The sequence below is a fragment of the Cnephaeus nilssonii genome (assembly GCF_951640355.1).
Source record: "Cnephaeus nilssonii genome assembly, chromosome: X".
NCBI lineage: Eukaryota > Metazoa > Chordata > Mammalia > Chiroptera > Vespertilionidae > Cnephaeus > Cnephaeus nilssonii.
In genome coordinates this window covers 68,993,638-69,012,824 of record NC_137071.1, presented here as the reverse complement: position 1 = coordinate 69,012,824, position 19,187 = coordinate 68,993,638, and the positions used below count along the sequence as shown (strand labels likewise).

At 41.7% G+C, this 19,187-nt stretch overlaps 2 protein-coding genes across 3 annotated transcripts; one reads left to right on the top strand and one right to left on the bottom strand.

The window, feature by feature from the left end:
- The first annotated feature begins 64 nt into the window (after positions 1-64).
- GLA (galactosidase alpha) lies at positions 65-12,155 on the top strand. Of its 2 annotated transcripts, none has more exons than XM_079765425.1 (7): positions 65-325; positions 4,422-4,596; positions 5,597-5,774; positions 6,323-6,414; positions 8,652-8,813; positions 9,019-9,216; positions 9,880-12,155. In XM_079765425.1, exons 1-7 carry the CDS (start codon positions 111-113, stop codon positions 10,153-10,155), a joined length of 1,296 nt encoding a protein of 431 aa, XP_079621551.1. In that variant the 5' UTR covers positions 65-110; the 3' UTR covers positions 10,156-12,155. The 2 variants fall into 2 exon arrangements, with proteins under 2 accessions (XP_079621551.1, XP_079621552.1); XM_079765426.1 differs by having other exon boundaries at positions 68-310; positions 9,880-12,154.
- A 3-nt stretch (positions 12,156-12,158) lies between these two features.
- On the bottom strand, positions 12,159-15,534 carry RPL36A (ribosomal protein L36a). Its single transcript, XM_079765427.1, has 5 exons — positions 15,474-15,534; positions 14,988-15,093; positions 14,729-14,796; positions 12,688-12,810; positions 12,159-12,233 (listed from the first exon to the last, which is right to left on the bottom strand). The coding sequence occupies exons 1-5, from the start codon at positions 15,474-15,476 to the stop codon at positions 12,213-12,215; spliced, it is 321 nt and encodes a 106-aa protein (XP_079621553.1). The 5' UTR covers positions 15,477-15,534; the 3' UTR covers positions 12,159-12,212.
- Positions 15,535-19,187: the final 3,653 nt, after the last annotated feature.

Below are 19,187 nucleotides of genomic sequence, written 5' to 3'. Positions count from 1 at the left end.
GCCTGAGAAACAACAACGTCATTACGTAACTCTCCAGTGATTGGCCCGCCCCTAAGGTTAAACTTAAAATCCCAGTTTACCGCGGAAATAAGTTATGCTTGGTTACATTGATGATGAGACTGACTAGTAGACGACTCCAGCGGCTGGGCTGCGTGCTGGCGCTTAGGCTCATGGCCCTGGTTCTCCGGGAGATTTCTGGGGCCTGGGCCCTGGACAATGGCTTGGCCATGACCCCTACCATGGGTTGGCTGCACTGGGAGCGCTTCATGTGCAACACTAACTGCAAAGAAGAGCCGGATTCCTGTGTCAGGTATCGGAGTTTTGGGTACGCCCTTCCCTTCGCCTTTCCGTGTGTTTGGAGGGGTAGAGGTTCTCAGCGGGAACATTTGAGCCAGAGGGAGAGCTTCCCTACTGCTGCTGCTTTTTTATTCCCAGCGAATTGGCTCGGTGGCGACTAGCCCTAAATTTTCTCATTATGACCCCTCCTGGAACCCTGCCAGCGGCCCTAACTTCTCTGGCCTCTCAGCCTCTGCCGGATTACCGAGCTAGGGACTTTTTTCATTTACCATCCAGTTCCGTTCAAACCTTCTTGTGAGCTGCTGCCCTACTTCTAATGGTACTAGCAGCAAGCACAGCTGCAGTGAGTAGGAGAGAGGACTTTTCTTCTTTTTTGGTCACAGGGTTCCTTGACTGTAACTTGAGGGAGTTTAGAAGGACTATGGAGTCTCTGCGATCTCCCCACCCTCTCTCCCATGAGTGTGGCCTCTGGCTGAAGGGTTGACCTGAAGGAACTTTGTACAGGCATACCTCATTTTGTTGCACCTTGCTTTATTGAGCTTCAGAGATTTTTTTTTTTTTAACAAATTTAACGCCAGACCCTCAACCAGCAAAAACATTAGGACTCACTTTATTGCGGTGGTCTGGGACCAGATTCGCAGTATCTCCGAGGTATGCCTGTATATGGAAGCCAAGTGTTGAGGCTTGTTGGCTCAACAACTGGCCAGGAGCAACCTGGGTGTAATCTGAAACCGCCCCAGGAGAGCAGGGCTGGGAGAAACCCCAGAAAGTGGCCATTTTAGTGGCCAGGGAACTTACCTATGCAGCTTTTCTTGGGAGGCTGCAAGAGTAATATCCACATCTGCCGGCCGGCCGGCCAAATAAAGGCTTGTACAGAGGCCTTAAGCTGGGTGTAGTCACGTACAGGCATACCTCAGAGATATTTCGGGTTCGGTTCTAGGTATCACAATAAAGGAAGTCATGTTTTGCTGGTGAGGGGTCTTTGCCTTGAATTTGTAAAAATGCAACATCTGTAACGTGCAATAAAGCGGAGGGGGGTATGCCTGCGTACCTTCCTGAAGTTTCAACACATTTCTCTCAAGGCTATATCCTTGGGGCAGCTTCTGAGAGCGTGGAAGGCAAGCAGAATGAACATTCCAAGGACAGGGGAGGGGATCAACAATTGTCAGGTCCCACTGCGAGGTTCAACATCTTATCGCTGATCTTCCCCAACAATGCTGCCTGGATAAGACAGGTATTGAACCTATCTGATCAGCACGTTCGTTGTCTGTAAATTGGGAATAACAACTCTGACCTCAGGGAGTTGACTCAGAAGGATCTGTAAAATAGTGGGGTGTTTTATTTAAAAATTTTAATTACAATTAACACACAATATTCGATTAACTTCAGATGTACAACATAGTGATTAGACATTTATGTAACTTACGAAGTGATCACCCTGATAAGTCTAGTACCCATCTGTCATATCAGTTTCTTTTTTATTGTTTGTTGGGATGACACTGGTTAATAACAGAATAGTTCTTAAACATAATAAAGACACCTGTGGTGCAGAGACCCCTCTGAAAGCAGTGGTTATGATACATCCCAGTGCATGTAAGTTAGTCCTATGAATGTCTTTACAGCTTTACAGATAAAATTAGGATGTTGGTCAAACATTACAGAATTAATGGACCCTCTAAGTTTCAGAAAAAGTCCATTGTGACCCTGGGGCAAAGTGTATAGCAATTGTGCCCATCACATATTTCTTTTTCTTTTAATTTTTTTCTAAGTGGTGGTTGTCTTTATTTTTGTATCTGATTATAAAACTAATGCATAATCAATGCAAAAAGTATAGATAGTAAAGAAGAGTATAATGAAAATAAAGATTCCCCTCATTCCACCACCCAGGAGTAATCATGGTTAAAATGGTAATATAAGGTCTTGGAATAGTTTTTTAGTAAGTAACACAGATCACAGATTTCTTTTTTTCCTTATTATTTCCAATAAAAATGAAATTATGTTTATGTTGAGTTGTTAGCAAGACTCTGAACTTTGCTTGCCTACTTTCAAATTCTAGCTTGCTGTTACTTAGCCATATGACCTTGGGCAAATGAATTACTCTTCCTAAATGTAAACCTGTCATAGAATAAGAACTTCATAAATGCAAGTTGTGTTTATATTCCATATTTTATGTAAGAAAATTCCTGTTGATAGCTATTCAGGCTCTTCAGTTTTTCATTATTGTGAACAAAACTATACATCATTGTACATCATCTGATTATTTCCTTAGAAGTGTAATTACTGGGTCCAAGTATATGCTCATTTTGTGACATACAAACTGTCCTCCCCAAAAGTTTTACAAATGCACAGTCCTAACTATAGTGTATGTGAATGCCTGTTTCCCCACACCCTGGCCAACACTGCATTTTTGTCATTCTTTTAAAACTTTGTCAATCAGGTAGGTGTTTTTATTTTCATTTATTTGATTTGTAATAAAATTAAACATCTTCTCATTTGTTAAATTGGCTCTTGGCACGGTTTCTTTTATAGATTGCCTATTTGTGTTAGTTCCTTATTTTTCAACTGTAATGTTTTGGTTTTTTTTGTTTGTTTGCTTTTGCTTTTTGGATGATATTTTGTTTTTGTCTATAATATGGTGGTTCTTGCTATACATTGGTTTTAACATTTATATATCAAATATAATTTTTTCCCTTTATTATTTCTGACTCTGGCATAATGCTGAGAAAGTACTTTCCTACCTGAAAATAATATAGTCACTATGTTTTCTACTAGTATGTTTATGAATTTTTAAAATATTTAAATCTTTAATGTGTCTGGCCTTTAATCTCCTATAAAGAATACCGTATTTAATATTAACTAAATTCCATGGTACCAAATGGCTGGAAGGATCTCTTTCTGAACATTCTCTTTAATTCCATTGATCTGTGTATTCTAATGCTACTGGTACTACACCAGCTTCATTTATTTTTTTGCAGAGTGATTATATGTTTAATCTTTCAGGTGAACCTTTCAAATCATGTTGCCAAGTTCCTTAAAAAGTCCTTTTGGGATTTGTTCAGGGTTTTATTAAATGCATAAAGGGCCCTGGCTGGTGTAGCAAAGTGGTTAGAGCATCAACTGGGGCATGGAAGGGTCTCGGGTTCGATTCCCTGTCAAGGGCATGTTACCTTGGTTGCGGGTTCGCTCCCTGCCTGCAGTCTGGGCATGAGTGCAGGAGGCAACTAGTCGATATTTCTCTCTCTCTCCCTCCCTCCTTTCCTTCCACTCTCTCTAAAAATCACTAGGGAAAAAATATATCCTCAGGTGAGGATTAACCAAAAAATGCATAAAGTGTAGGGAGAATTAGCTTCTTTTTATTTTTTTAAATATATTTTATTAATTTTTTACAGAGAGGAAGGGAGAGGGATAGAGAGTTAGAAACATTGATGAGAGAGAAACATCGATCAGCTGCCTCCTGCACACCTCCTACTGGGGATGTGCCCGCAACCAAGGTACATGCCCTTAACCGGAATCGAACCTGGGACCTTTCAGTCCTCAGGCCGACGCTCTGTCCACTGAGCCAAACCGGTCGGGGCGAGAATTAGCTTCTTTTTAATATTGAGTTTCTTATCCAAGAGCAAAATGATATCTTAAATTTATTTCCAGGTATTTTAGGTTTTCCTGTTGTTTTTTGGGTTGCTCTTATAAATGGTATCTTTTTCTCCAGCTAGGTTATTGTTGATAGCCAAGGAAGCTGTTGATTATACCTATTTGTATTAGTCCCCTATTTTTCATTTGGGATATTTTGTTTTTGTCTATCATATGTTATGAATATGGTGGTTCTTGCTGTATTTTGGTTTTAACATTTATATATCAAATATAACTTTTTAGTTTCTAATAACCTTTTCAATTTCTTGCATTGCACATTCCTATTTTAATTGTTCAGGGTTCTTAGGGTACAAATATTAAGATTGGGGGCAGGGAGAAGGAAAAGGGCTCAGTCCATTTTAACTTGCTTTGATTGTGATTACTACCCAACTATTACTGGGTTGAAAAAATTTGAAAGCCCCAAGGTACCTAACAAATAGGAAGTACCCAAGCATTTGTTTAATTAATTGTAATGATTCTTGGAATTTCTCTTTCAGTGAGAAGCTCTTCATGCAGATGGCAGATCTCATGGCCTCAGAAGGCTGGAAGGAAGTAGGATATGAGTACCTCTGCATTGATGACTGTTGGATGGCTCCCCAAAGAGACTCAAAAGGCAGACTTCAGGCAGACCCTAAACGCTTTCCTAGTGGAATCCGCCATCTATCTAATTATGTGAGTATATAGATAATTTTCTTTTTCATTCAGGAGACCAAATACTTCTGTATGGAAACTTGTTCAAAAACACTTAGAGAATAAAATAGCTGCCATTATCTGAAGATTGAATTGTAAGGCTTATCAGGTGGAATTTTCATCTGTCAGCAGATATATATTTTGCAACACTTCTTGAGGCCCATCTTGAGTAAGTTCTCCTTTTGCTGAAACAGCCAAATTCTCTGGGAAGAAAAAGGAACTTGGTTCTTGACATATGTGTGCATATATTTCCATATAAACTTTGAGCAGTATTGTAATTGTACTATAAACTAGAATTTTAGAAGATATACTTGCTAAAGATTTTTAAGAGTAATCGAGCCAAACATTAGTTAAAGGCAATGAAGACATTTTATTTAGTACTGTTGTAGTAAGGGAAGGAGCTGAGCTCAATTCTGAATATAACAAAGACAAGTGGGGATTTGTAGCCAAAAAGCAGATTGGGAGGATCACTGGATGGAAAATTACTAAGGGGAGGAGGATTCTTGCTAAGAATAGGCCAAGGACTTACACATCAAGGGTGGAAGATGAGGAACTTGATCATATATCAAGAGTAGGAGGAAGACTTAATAGGATTCTTGCTAAAAGTAGACACTGACTGACAAAGTTGAGGCTCACTTGAGAAGAGAGCTTAGAGGAGCCTAACCAAGGTTTGGTCAAGGAGAGACTCTGTCCAGATATCATTGCCCTGGAAAGGTAACTATTAGGTTCCCATCAGAGAAAGATTAGAGCGGCTGATAACTTTCTCTTCAGTTCTATTCTATAGCTTACATGTGAGTTTGAACTCAGCAGAATTGGAGAATTTGCTCTTTGTCTCCCAATAAACTCTTCTACATAATTTTGGGGACTTGTGGGGAAAAAAATGCCCCAGTACCTGGTGAAGTGTGTCGCTTCCCACAGCATGGAGTGGTTCTCTCTGCTTCATGATTGCACTTCTATTGTGGTGACTTTCCTCTCATTTCAGGTCCATAGCAAAGGACTGAAGCTAGGAATTTATGCAGATGTTGGGAAAAAAACCTGTGCAGGCTACCCTGGGAGTTTGGGATACTATGACATTGATGCTGAGACCTTTGCCGACTGGGGCGTAGATCTGCTAAAATTTGATGGTTGTTACTGTGACACTGTGGAACAGTTGGCAGATGGTATGTTTCATTCAAGAGATTTAGCCATGAGCAAAGAGAAGAACTTTGAAGCCAAGGTAACTGGGTATCCACAGAACTAATCTTCCCATTTTAAGTACCCAGTCACAATATTGGAAATAATTATTCTCAATATGCCAGAGCTACTACCTCTTCTCTTTCAGTTTGTCCATGCACTCATTCATTCATGCAATATAAAGTCCATGCTACTTAACCACAGCTAATACTGTGCACTTTTAATTAAAGAGGGCTCTGAGTTAATTACAAATAGTAATTCTAACTCTCTATAACATAATTTGGGAATGCATCTAGAATATTAAACAGTCACAGAGAAAGGAGCATCTTCATGACTGCCTTTCCTCAATATATGCACCATCCCGCACTATATCCTCAGAACAATCCCAGCAGTCTGGGAGGTATTAGACACAATTTCAACACAGAGAAGCTACCTGTCTCTGCTGCTGGTTTAAAATATAAACATGGCCCTTCAGGGCAGCCCCTGTTGGAAGTCCCTTTCTTCCCCTTATTTTACCCATTGTTTTCTCATTCAGGTTATAAGCACATGTCCTTGGCCCTGAACAAGACTGGCAGAAGCATTGTGTACTCCTGTGAGTGGCCCCTTTATATGTGGCCCTTTCAGAAGGTGAGCTAGTGACTCCAGAATTTAATAGAGCCTTGGTGATAGGTTTTCAGGACTTGAGAACAAAGGTCTCCTTCAAAGTCCCACCTTACTTAACAGTCTCATCTTACCATCTCTCCCAGGACCCAATCACTTCTTATCATCCCCACTGCTCCAATTGGAGTCTAAGCTACCACCACTTGGAAAGTCAGTCATATTTGATTTTTCCCTTTGTCTCATGATTCACAACCTGTTCATCAGCAATCCCATCAGTACTATCTACAAAATAAATCCTGAATCAGCCCATTTCTTTCCATCTCTGCTGCATCCATCTTGGTCTTTCAAGCCACCATCATCACTCACCCAAAATGCTCCCAACAACCTTCCCTCTCATTTCCACTCTCCACCTACCTCCAACCATTTTTTCAGCAGCACCAAAGTGTCCTTGTTAAAATGTAAGTGGAATCACATCACTCCCCTATTTAAAATCCTTAACAGGCTTCCCATTGCACTTGGAATATAATCAAACCCCACTGATCTGGCCCTGGACTATCTCTCCAACCCCATTCCCCATCACTCGCCCTCATTGCACTGGTGTTCTTTCTGTCCCCCAACACTCCAAGCCTATTGCTGCCTCAGGGCCTATTGCTTATTGTTTTCTGCCTGGTACAGTCTTTCCCAAGATTTCTGAGCTCCTTCTTAACATTGAGGTCTCATACCAGATACCACACACTCAGACTGATCTTCTCTAACTACTCTAAAATAGTGTTCTATCCTGCCCTGGTCAGGTGGCTCAGTTGGTTGGAGTATCGTCCCATACACCAAAGGGTTGCAGATTTGATTCCTAGTCAGGGCACAAACACGTTGCGCATTTGATCCCCGCACCATGGGAGGCAACCGATTTCTCCCCCCACCAACCCCGTCTCCCCCGCCATCCTTTCCTCTCTCTAAAATTAAAGAAAACATATCCTCAGGCAAGGATTTTTAAAATATATTTATAAAAAAATAGTGCTCTAACCCAGCCAGTGTGGCTCAGTGGTTGAGCATCAACCTATGAACCAGGAGGTTGTGGTTCGACTCCTGTCAGGGCATATGCCTGGGTTTTGGGCTTAATCCCCAGTATGGGAGATGCAGGGGGCAGCTGATCAATGATTCTCTCTCATTGATGTTTCTCTCTCCCTCTCTGAAATCAATATATATATATATATATATATATATATATATATATATATATATATATATAAAATAGTGCTCTATCCATTCATTCTTTATCACATTAACCTATTTAGTTTCCATCAAAGACCTTAGCACTATATAGAATCATATGTTAACTGACTTACTGTCTGTCTCCCCACTAGAATATAAGCTCCAGGAGGGCAGGGACATTGTCTGACTTTATCACTAGCATATGGTAAGTGTTGAATAATTATTTATAGAATGAATCCCTGTTATTTCTTTTTTTGTTGTTATTAATCTTCACCCAAGGATATTTTTCCATTGATTTTTAGAGAGAGTGGAAGCGGGGGTGGGGGGAGAGACAGAGAGAGAAACATCGATGTGAGAGAGACACATCGATTGGTTGCCTCCTGCATGCACCCTGACTAGGGCCAGGGATCAAGCCCACAACGGAGGTATGTGCCCCTGACCAGAATTGAACCCAGGGCCCTTCAGTCCTCAGGCCAATGCTGTATCCACTGAGCCAAACCGGCTAGGGCTGTTATTTCTAATCTCTAAAATAGTCTTCACCTTTCTCTTCAACATCTTAAACCTTGGATATCCCATGTGCCTATTTACAAACATGTATTTGTTCTGTTAACAAATTATATGCCTAGGATTCAGATTGCTTTATGTTTGATGAGTTCTAGTAATTTTTCAGCTGCTTTTACTTATTAGGTCGTTTGTTATTTGTGATTTTAAATGTTGTACAGTACATGTTCATTTTAGAAGTCTGAAAATAGTGAAGTGTAAAAAAATGTCAATCCTCCATAATCCCAGTATTTAGTTACCATTGGTAAATTTCCAGCATAAACATTGTTTAAGCCATTTTAAGTAGAAATTTTAAGTTATATGGCCTAATTCTGAAGCAAAATTTTTACAATGAAGATCCATTATAATAAGGATTTAGCTCTCCTCAATGGAGACTTTTAAGCTATAAACTAAAGAGAAGGCTAGAAGTTCTTCCTTTAAACTTGACTATTTTCATCTCGCAAGAATATTAGTAGAAAGTAAGCAGAAGAGTTACAGTATCTCTGTTTTCACAGCCCAATTATACAGAAATCCGACAATACTGCAATCACTGGAGAAATTTTGGAGACATTTATGATTCTTGGCAAAGTGTAAAGAATATTTTGGCCTGGACCTCATCTAACCAGCGGACACTTGTTAGTGCTGCAGGACCTGGGGGTTGGAATGACCCAGATATGGTAAGAACCTGAGTCCTCTGTGTTCAAACCCCTGCAGTGGGCCTGTTTCCTATTGACATTCAAGGTAAATTGGGAAGTTCCTTGGAGCAGCCTTTAGGTGAGAGTACTCAAAACAGGGTGCCATGGAAAGTGGCTTCTGTGTCTAGATAACTTTAAGAATGTTTGTCTTCTCTCATTTGAATTCTAATTTCACTCTTTGTCCCAGTTAGTGATTGGCAACTTTGGCCTCAGCTGGGATCAGCAGATAACTCAGATGGCCCTCTGGGCTATCATGGCAGCTCCATTACTCATGTCCAATGACCTCCGACACATCAGCTTTCAAGCCAAAACCCTCCTACAGAATAAGGATGTAATTGCCATCAACCAGGACCCCTTGGGCAAGCAGGGGTACCTACTTAGAAAGGTATAGTAAATGTTCTCTGGAAGAAAATAGGAATTGGACAAGAATATGTTCTCCTGCCTTCTAGTTTAAAATTCATCCAAATGGCCCTGCCCGGTTTGGCCCAGTGGATAGAGTGTTGGCCTGCGGACCGAAGGGTCCTGGGTTCGATTCCGGTCAAGGGTACGTACCTCGGTTGCAGGCCCCTCCCCAGCCGTCCCTGGTTGGGTTGTGCAGGAGGCATCCAATCGATGTGTTTCTCTCACATTGATATTTCTCTGTCTTTCCCTCTTTCTCTTTGTCTTTCCCACTCTTTTCCACGGTCTCTGAAAATCAATGGGAAAATATCCTCAGGTGGGGATTAAAGAAAAATAATAAAATTCATCCAAATGTTTATTTGGGTTATGTATTTTAAGATGGCTTTATACTCAAATGCCAACTTTGTCGTGGGCCTAAATTTATTATATATTAAGATATGCACTGATCTTTTGAGAATATATTTTTTAATCTCAATATAATCAGTAATTAAGCTTTTTTGCTACAATCATTAATTCCCAAACATGCTACAAGATAATTTTAATTTTTCCAAGAAGTGTTTGGTAGTTCTGACAATAAGACTGAATGCTACAAGGCAGCTTACTGCTAGTTACCAAGTTATCACACCTATTTTCTTGGCTTGTTTTTCAGGAAGACAGCATTGAGGTATGGGAACGCCCTCTCTCGAATTTAGCCTGGGCTGTGGCTGTGGTAAACCTGCAGGAGATTGGTGGACCTCGTTCTTACACCATCAGTCTTGCTTCCCTGGGTCAAGGAGTAGCCTGCAATCCTGCTTGTCATATCACAGAGCTCCTCCCTGTGAAGACAAAGCTTGGGTTTTATGAATGGACTTCCTATGTAAAAACTCGAATAAATCCCACAGGCACCGTTTTGCTTCAGCTAAAAATAAGCCAGACTACATTTTAAAAGCTTCCTTAAAAACTGTTATTGATTTTTATTAGAGGGATAGAAAAAGAAACATCAAGTTGTTGTTCCACTCAATTATGCATTCATTGATTGATTCTGGGCATGTGTCCTGATGGGGATCAAACCCACAACCTTGGCTTATCTGGATGATGCTCTAGCCAACTGAGCTACCCTGCCAGGGCAAAAAAAGCTTCCTTAAAAAATCGTATTTTTTTGCCAATGACCACACATCTGTCCTTATCTTCCATTCTCACTTCAGCTAATCTTTGATTTACCTGAATAAAATTTCACTACAGCCCTGGCCAGTGTGGCTTAGTTGGTTGGGCATCCTCCCATGCGCTAAAAGGTTGCTGGTTGGATTCCTGGTCAAGGCGCATGCCCAGGTAAAAAATTTCACTACAGAAACCAATGGTGCAAAAGGCCTAAAGTATGTTTTAACAATTCCTTTGCCCGCCAAGTAACTTCCAAGTAAAGTTGGAAGACTGTCCTGGCCAATGGCTCAGTTGGAGCATGGTCCCACACACCGAGGTTGCTGTTCATATTCTGTATGTGGTCAGGGCACATACAGAATATAAACAATTCATGTTCTGTCACATCTCTGTTTCACTCTAGGATCAGTGAGCATATCCTCGGGTGAGGATTTAAAAAAAATTGGAAGTCTAATCATTGTCAGCTGATAAAAATTGCAATGAAATTGGTGAACCATGACTCAGTCATCCAGATACATAAATTTGGAAGCAGCCCTAGCCAGTTTGGCTCAGTGGATTGTTAGCCTGTGGACTGAAGGGTCCCTGGTTTGATTCTGGTCAAGGGCACATGCCTGGGTTGCGGGCTCGGTCCCCAGTAGGGCTCATGCAGGAGGCAGCTGATCAGCAATTCTCTCATCATTGATATTTCTATGTCCCTCTCCCTTCCTCTCTGAAATCAATAAAAATATATTAAAAAAAATAAAAATACATAAATTTGGAAGCAAATTGCTCCATCTCACAGAGATGCCCTTCCAGTTGCCCAAGTATGTAGCATATTTACTGTGTCATCCAGTTTTACTGCACAAGTAAAACTCAGTAAGCTATATCCTTTATTCTTTAAGGTATTACATGTGTCCTCACCTCCCCGCCCCCCCCCCCCCCCCCCAGTGTCTGTGTCCATTAGTTAGGCTTATATGCATGCATACAAGTCCTTTGGTTGATTTCCCCTTACCCCCACCCTCCCCTCCTTTCCCTCTGAGGTTTGATGTTCTGATCAATGCTTCTGTCTCTGGATATCCTTTATTACTAAGAGCGGAATCTCAGTAATACACAAAGATGAAAGGGATTTGAATTTGAAATGGTTAGGCAATTTAAAAAATGGATTATCAGTGCTAGGTTCCATTTAGGATTTTAATTAACTAGGAATTATGTCATTTGCATCATGAAAAGAATTTGTATAAATTTGAGATGGGGGGTTGTGGGGCAGCCAGCATGGCTCAATGATTGATTCCTGGTTAGGCCATATGCCCGGGTTGCAGGCTCAATCCTGTTGGGGCATGCACCAGGCACTGATGATTCATCATTGATGTTTCTATCTCTCCCTCTGAAATCAATAAAAATGTATCTTTTAAAAAAGTTTGAAGGGGGTGGTGTATCAAAATGTTTGGGTGGTATGAGTAGTCTGAAGACATGTAATGCCTAGAGAACAGGGCCCAAATTCTATACAGGAAACAACCGGTGTTTTTCTTCTGAGGATCAATAAAAACATCCAAGAATTAAAAAAATGATTGAACTCATAAAGGTATGTGAGACAAATTATTTCACTCTTGGTAAGCTCAACATTCACTATGGATACCAATAATAACAAAAGGGATCCCATGAAGCCCCAAGTGACTCAAGTGCCATCACAACATCTGATTTGAGTTCAACCAAATTCAATCCAAAATGAGTCAAGTACCCAAACCCATTAAGCTTGAATTTCCCCTTGTGGGACACTAGTTTACTACCTTCCCAAATAGACCAATTGCAACCACATGAAGTGAACACATCAAGATTTTATTGTCATATAATAAAACAAAATATGACGCTCTAGAACTGGATCACTTGACCCTGCAATAGAAAAGGGGGAAAAAGTGAGTTTTTCTCTTGCAAAGAACCTCTGTTCCATCAAGTGTCTACTCCTGATAATTCTCATTCTCCCCCTTCCCGCTCTGGTGTGGCTCAGTGGTTCAACTTCAGTCAGGGTACATGCCCGGGTTGCAGTCTTGGCCCCCTACTAGAGGTCTTTCAGGAGGCAGCCAATCAATGATTCTCATCACTGATGTTTCTCTCTCCCTCTTTGAAATCAATTTAAAGAATATTTTTTTAAAAATCTTGTAAATCTCATTCTCCCCTTCTTACTCATGCCAAACACCAAAAACCTTATACCTTCAGCTATGGATCAAGTATTTTGAAGGGAGTGCCCCTGATCTTGATGCCACAGTAAATGAGTGGACAGAAATACCTCTCTAAATATAATAAAGCTATATAGAAAAGATTGCACCTCCCATCCCAAATTGTATACCTTTCTCTTCTTATCTCCTCCCAGTTCAAAATGCTTGCATCTCTTAATAGCCAGCATTCTCTTAGATCTGCAGTTAGGCTCAACGCATTCAAGCCTCAGCACAATCTTCTTTGTAGTTTTAGCCTGGAAAAAAAATGAAGTGATACTCCTCATAAATCACTGCAAAAAATCTTTCTTCAAAAATATGACTACATGGGGTTAACTACTACCTTAATTTGTCTTGGGCTATAGAGAGAAAACATAAATGTGAAAACCAATGTATTTAAGAGAAAATGTAATCACAAAGGTGGAAAGTTATCATAATTGCCATCAAGTTCTCCATTCACATCAGGCATCTTAGAGGACTTCTTATCAAAGAGGCACTCATGCCACCTTGAACTTGTGGCTGTTCAACAGCTTTACATAGTTAAGTATTCTGGACAATCAAAAACAGGTCATCCTAATTCATGCGCTATTAAATAAAAACAACTTTTGCAATTCTTTAAATAGGGTTAACTGTTACGTAAGATCTATAAAGTCTCTGGAGAATACCTACAATTACATCTAGAATTTGTGTATTCAACTGTATTATTTAACTCAAAGTACACTCTCCATAAACACTCAACTTTTTAAGCCTGCTCCTGTAGTCAGAATTCTGTTGTTAGTTTTGCAGTTCTCAAAAATTCCAAAACCTAGCTAGAACCTCCCCATCTTCTAACCAAGTTACCTAAATGTGAAAAGGCAATCGTTCCTTTCATCCCTTAGCTATCAAATCACTTACTGCACCTAAATGAACACTCAAGTCATTCCTTAATACTCTGGAACCAGGCTAAATGGAAGAGCAAAATGCCAAAACACTGTTGGTGGGAATGCTGTTCTAGGCACTGTGTGTACTTTAAGGAATAGCCAAATCACCTGGAGTAAAAACAGAAACACATTCAGCCTGAGAATGCAGTGGGAGGTCTGAATGGCGCTTTTTAAGAGGCTTATGACCTCATGAGATAAATAGCACTCATTGCAGGCTTTTGAGCCGAGAAGCAAAAGAACATTCTTACTGCCAACAAGAACTGAGGATTCACTAGGACCTGATGAGAGATAGAAATGGCAAAGGATTTACTGGTATACTCAAACTTCAGTCCTTAGAAGGGCAGAAAACTTCCCTTAACTTGATGTCTGCCTCTTCAAAAAGGGAAGGGCAAAAAATATAAACACTGCAGCCCTGGCCTGATGATAGCTCAGTTGGTTAGCATGTCGCCAGGATATGCCAAGGTCAGGCTGGATCCCTGGTCAGGGCACATACAAAAATCAACCAATGGCCCTAGCTGGTTTGGTTCAGTGGATAGACCATCAGCCTGCAGACTGAAGATTCCTGGGTTCGATTCCGGTCAAGGGCACATGCCCGGATTGTGGACTTATCCCCAGTGGGGGGCGTGCAGGAGGCAGCCAATCAATGATTCTCTCACATCATTGATGTTTCTATCTCTCCCTCTCCCTTCCTCTCTGAAATCAATAAAATATATATTTTTGTTTCGTTTTTTAATCCTCACCCAAAGATATTTTTCCATTGGTTTTTGTTTTTTTTTTTTTAAGAGAGTGGGGGAGAGAGGGAAAAACAGAGAAACACATATGCATTTGCTCCGATCAGAACCTGGGCCGGGGAACTGGAGATACATGCCCTTGACTGGAATGGAACCCAGGAGCCTTCTGTCTACAGGCTAACGTTCTATCCACTGAGCCAAACCAGCTAGGGCAATAAAAAAAATATTTTTTTAAAAAATCAACCAATGGATGCAAAAGTGGAAAAAATAGATGTTTCTCTATCTCACTCTCGAATCAATAAATAAAATATATATTGCAATGATGCAGTATTGTAGACAAACCTTAAGTTGTTGCACTCCCAGCTCCACTGTCTGTAACAGGTATGTTACGGCAGGTGACTGAGATAACTTCGCTGAAACTATGAAAACACACACCTATATTGTAGAGGTGTGTGGGCTAACAACAAATGCAAGGTCTTTACCATAGTCAGTGGGAAATATGTCAAATAGTAATTACTACTCACCTTTTTTCGGAAAATAGGCTTAGTCTGCCCACCATAGCCACTTTGCTTCCTGTCATAACGCCGCTTTCCTGAGAGAAGTTACTTGTTACAGTATGCCAAAGTTAATAATTCACAACAGTCACATAAAAGTCTTACGGCTTTATCTTGGGTTTTCCAAAAGAAATATCAATGCCCAAGCGGTAGGGAGAGGGGGGTCTGGGCTTGTGTATTTACACAAATGCCACATTCAAACCAAATCCCGTGCAAAAGACCATCTTACCCTGCGCATACAGAGAATCCTTGCCCTTCTTGTACTGTGTTACTTTGTGGGGTTGATGCTTGCCACACTTCTTACAGAAAGTTCGGCGGGTTTTAGGAACGTTCACCTAGTAAAATAAACCGTTCAGAACGTGCAGTGTTTATCAGATGCCAATGGCACAATGGCGACCCAGTTCACACTAAGGCAACCCACGAAGATTCGACTCTCAAATTCCTGGCTAATACACCACTCACTAGAAGGTGGTCCAGTCCCATGTGCTTCACGTACTGCTGCCTCCCCACCCCCAACCCCCGCTAAGTCTACTTCTTTGATCCCATCACTTCAATTCCTGGCCCCAAAGCCTGGTCCCTTCGGGGATCGATTCCGGCAACAGAGTTTCTTTGGTACGAGTCCACACAGAGGCCTGGACCCACCCCGGGATGGCATCTTTGACGGTGGAGAGAAGATTAAACTGGATGTTTCTCTGCCCCAACCCCAAAGTCCTACCATGTTTGCGAGCGCTATCAGCAGTGAAAGGAAGACGATAGGCCGGAAACGGAAGTATATAGGAGGTTCCTGGTCGCGCTTCCTCATGGGAGAGACCATAGAGTCTAAGGCTCTGTGCGTGGCGCCGTCTGGCGGCTGAGAGGACTCTATTCGGAGCCACGGAAGGGAGTTTAAGGAAGAGCTTCCCCTAAGACTTCCTCTCGCCCCCTAGCTTTGAGAATTTTCTTTGCTTAATCACTTTTGGCAGACGCTGATTCCGTGCAGAGTTAAGTGAAGGAAGCAGTGCTCTCTCACACACTCTGGCCTCATCTCCCTATCCCCAATGAAAGCCAGGACTAGGGTCAAGTGGAGGGGTCCTTCCCCTGAATGTCCCATTCCTGTTCCACCTCAAGGACACCGACCATCTTTTGCAGCCAACTTCTGGTTCACTGAGGGCTTGAAGGGAACCAATGCTCATCCGTTACATGGCCAGTTCCAATGCATTGGGCACAACAATCAAATAATCATGCTCATAAATGTATAATTACAAACTACCTTGTAAAAAAAAAAAAGGAAAAATGATCAACGTTAAAGCACCCCTTTTTATTGAGGGAGCAAGTTGGCTGCCCTAAATTCTGAAAAGTTAAGATGATATTGTTCAGCTCATGCAATAGCAATAATCAGGCCAGGATATAGAAAATATCCAGCAGCTCTTCCCTTCCCTGTATACCTGTATGAACAAAAAAGAGGCCATATACTAAACCTGACAAGCTCAATAACCAAAAGTAACCACAGGATGGTCAGAACATAAAAATTCCGAACTGGACTGATTTAAGTTAGGGGAACATGTTCAAAACACTATTACCTGGTTTCTCTGCAGACTTACTTCTTCCCCAGTGGCCCACCAATGATATCACTCCAAGTCTCGATGATCTAGCTGTGTTAGATTCTCTCTCCCTTTGTTGTTGCTTTTTTGTTTTTTGTTTTTGTTTGGTTTTATTGTTGTTGTTTTTTTTACATGCAGCACTATTCGTGGTTTTATTTTAGTCTCAGGTAGAGTTAACTGCAATCAGATTGTAGTAAGATTTATCTGAACAAGAGTTGCTAATTTTAGGATTGGTTAAATGCTAAGCCACTCACTATGTCTGGCTGTGTCCCAGAAAAAAAAATGTATATAAACACTTTGAATAATTATAAAGGCAGTGTTTATTAAAATACATTTCATTTTCAAAATTGAGCTATCATCTGTTAAAGTGCACATACAGCCCTAACCGGTTTGGCTCAGTGGATAGAGCATCGGCCTGGGGACTGACGGTCCCGGGTTCGATTCCGGTCAAGGGCATGTACCTTGGTTGCAGGCACATCCCCAGCAGGGGGCGTGCAGGAGGCAGCTGATTGATGCTTCTCTCTCATCTCTCTCATCGATGTTTCTATCTCTCTCTCCCTCTCCCTTCCTCTCTGTAAAAAAAAATCAATAAAATATATTTTTAAAAAATAAAAATAAATAAATAAATAAAGTGTGCATACATTTTTGGAGGACACCCTGTATTTTGGGACTTTGGTATACTTACTAAATGGCTTTCAGGATCTCCTTTTAATGCATTCCTTTAAGTGGTACCTGGAAACATTGCTACCCATGTCCATCTTCTCTACCTCTTATTTGACAGAGGACAGAATAATTGGATATATGTTCACCTTTATGGCTGCAATTACAGCTTTAAGTTTCTTTGAGTGAAACTGTTTAAGAGTGAGTAACCTCATATGCCAAAATCATCCTCTAGGTGCTGTTCATGGTGGCTAGCATCTGCCCCAGGCTGTGCTCACCTAGCCATTAGAATTCCTGGAACAAAAAGAGTAGAAAACTCAGGGCAGGCAAAGCCAAGAGGAGGAAGCTTTTTTTAAAAAAAATAATGAAACATATGTAATACTTTCAACAATAAGAATCTTTAAAAAGTACAAATTAACAGGTACAGAATAGTCATGGGGATGTAAAGTACAGCATAGGAAACATAGTCAATAATCCTATATAATAAAGAAGTAATAGTCAAATTGACCATTATGCCATCACAAGATGGCTGCTTATGACCAGGCCGGCAGAGGGGTTAGTGAGGGACAACCAAACAACTGAACATCAGGCTGCGTGGGATGACCAGGCCGGCAGGGGGGCCGTGAGGGGTGAGCAGGCTGGCAGGGGGGGCAGTTGGGGGTGACCAGGCAAGCAGGGGGGGAAGTTGGGGGCAACCAGGCTGGCAGGGGAGGCAATTAGGGGCGACCAGGCCAGTGGGGGGTGCAGTTGAAGGCAACCAGGCCAGCAGGGAGGGGGCAGTTGGGGGCAACCTGGATGGCAGGGGGGGGTAGTGAGGGGAGACTAGGCCGGTGGGGGGGGCAGTTGGGGGTGACCAGGCTGAATGGGGGGGCAGTTGGGGACGATTAGGCTGGCAGGGGGGCAGTAAGGGGCGACCAGGCCAGCAGGGGGTGGCAGTTAGGGGCAATCAGGCCAGCACGCAGAGGCAGTGAGGGGCCATCATGATGGCAGGGGGGACAGTTAGGGGCGACCAGGCAGGCAGGCAAGTGAACGATTAGGAGCCAGCAGTCCAGGATTCTGAGAGGGATGTCCAACTACCGGTTTAGGCCCGATCCCCAGGATCAGGACTAAACCGGCAGTCGGACATCACCTGAGGGGTCCTGGATTGGAGCGGGTGCAGGCTAGGCTGAGGGGACCCCCCCTTCCATGCACAAATTTCGTGCACCAGGCCTCTAGTCTCTCTCTCTCTCTCTCTCTCTCTCTCTCTCTCTCTCTCTCTCTATATATATATATATATATATATATATATATATATATATATATAAACCTAATATGCAAAGTGTCCCCTTGGGAGTTTGACCAACTGGGAGTTCGATTGCTTGCTATGACATGTGTTGACCACCAGGGGGTGGCGCAAAACGAAGGAAGGCCCCGGCCAGCAGCTGGCAGCCGCTAGGGACCCTACCCATGCACTTTCATGCACTGGGCCTCTAGTATTATGTATGGTGTTAGATGATACATAGATTTATTGGAATGACCACTTTGTAAGTTATATAAATGTCCAATCACTGGGTTATGCACCTGAAAGTGTACTGTACCTCAACTCTAATTCAAAAATATAAAAAAAATTTTAAAAATCCTTAATATATATATATATATATATATATATATATATATATATATATATACAAAAAATATTTTTATTGATTTCAGAGAGAAAGGAAGAGGGAGAGAGAGATAGAAACATCAATGATGAGAGAGAATTATGGATCGGCTGCCTCCTGCATGCCTCCTACTGGGGATCAAGCTTGCAACCCGGGTATGTGACCTGACCAGGAATCAAACTATGACCTCCTGGTTCACGGGTCAACACTGAGCAACACCAGCCAGGCAGAGGAAGCTTTTATGGAGAATGAAACTTTACTTTTCTTATCTTTCTGCCAAAACGAAGTTCAGGAAAATAACTCTTTAATTATTAGTGACGCTTAGTTAACTGTTTTTAGTGACACTTACTTCTGTTAGGACCTGTGAGTTGTTTCTTCCCTTTATATGGCACTATTAAGCTTTCCAAGGAATCTTTCTAGACATGCTGGTGTTTTGCAATCTGTGGTCACAGGGCTGGGACACTACAGTGACTGTCTCCAGCACAGATCTCCTTAACCAGTCAGTACAAATGCTGGGGTAGTATCTGCATATAGAAGGGTTCAGGA

Excerpts from the sequence above, each read along its gene's own strand:
- GLA (XM_079765425.1), top strand. The coding sequence starts at position 111 with ATGATGAGACTGACTAGTAGACGACTCCAGCGGCTGGGCTGCGTGCTG. Across the intron at positions 326-4,421 it reads GTCAGGTATCGGAGTTTTGG|TGAGAAGCTCTTCATGCAGA; the intron begins GTACGCCCTTCC and ends TTTCTCTTTCAG. Across the intron at positions 4,597-5,596 it reads TCCGCCATCTATCTAATTAT|GTCCATAGCAAAGGACTGAA; the intron begins GTGAGTATATAG and ends CTCTCATTTCAG.
- RPL36A (XM_079765427.1), bottom strand. Across the intron at positions 14,797-14,987 it reads GGATTCTCTGTATGCGCAGG|GAAAGCGGCGTTATGACAGG; the intron begins GTAAGATGGTCT and ends AACTTCTCTCAG. Across the intron at positions 12,811-14,728 it reads AGCCTATTTTCCGAAAAAAG|GCTAAAACTACAAAGAAGAT; the intron begins GTGAGTAGTAAT and ends TTTTTTTTCCAG.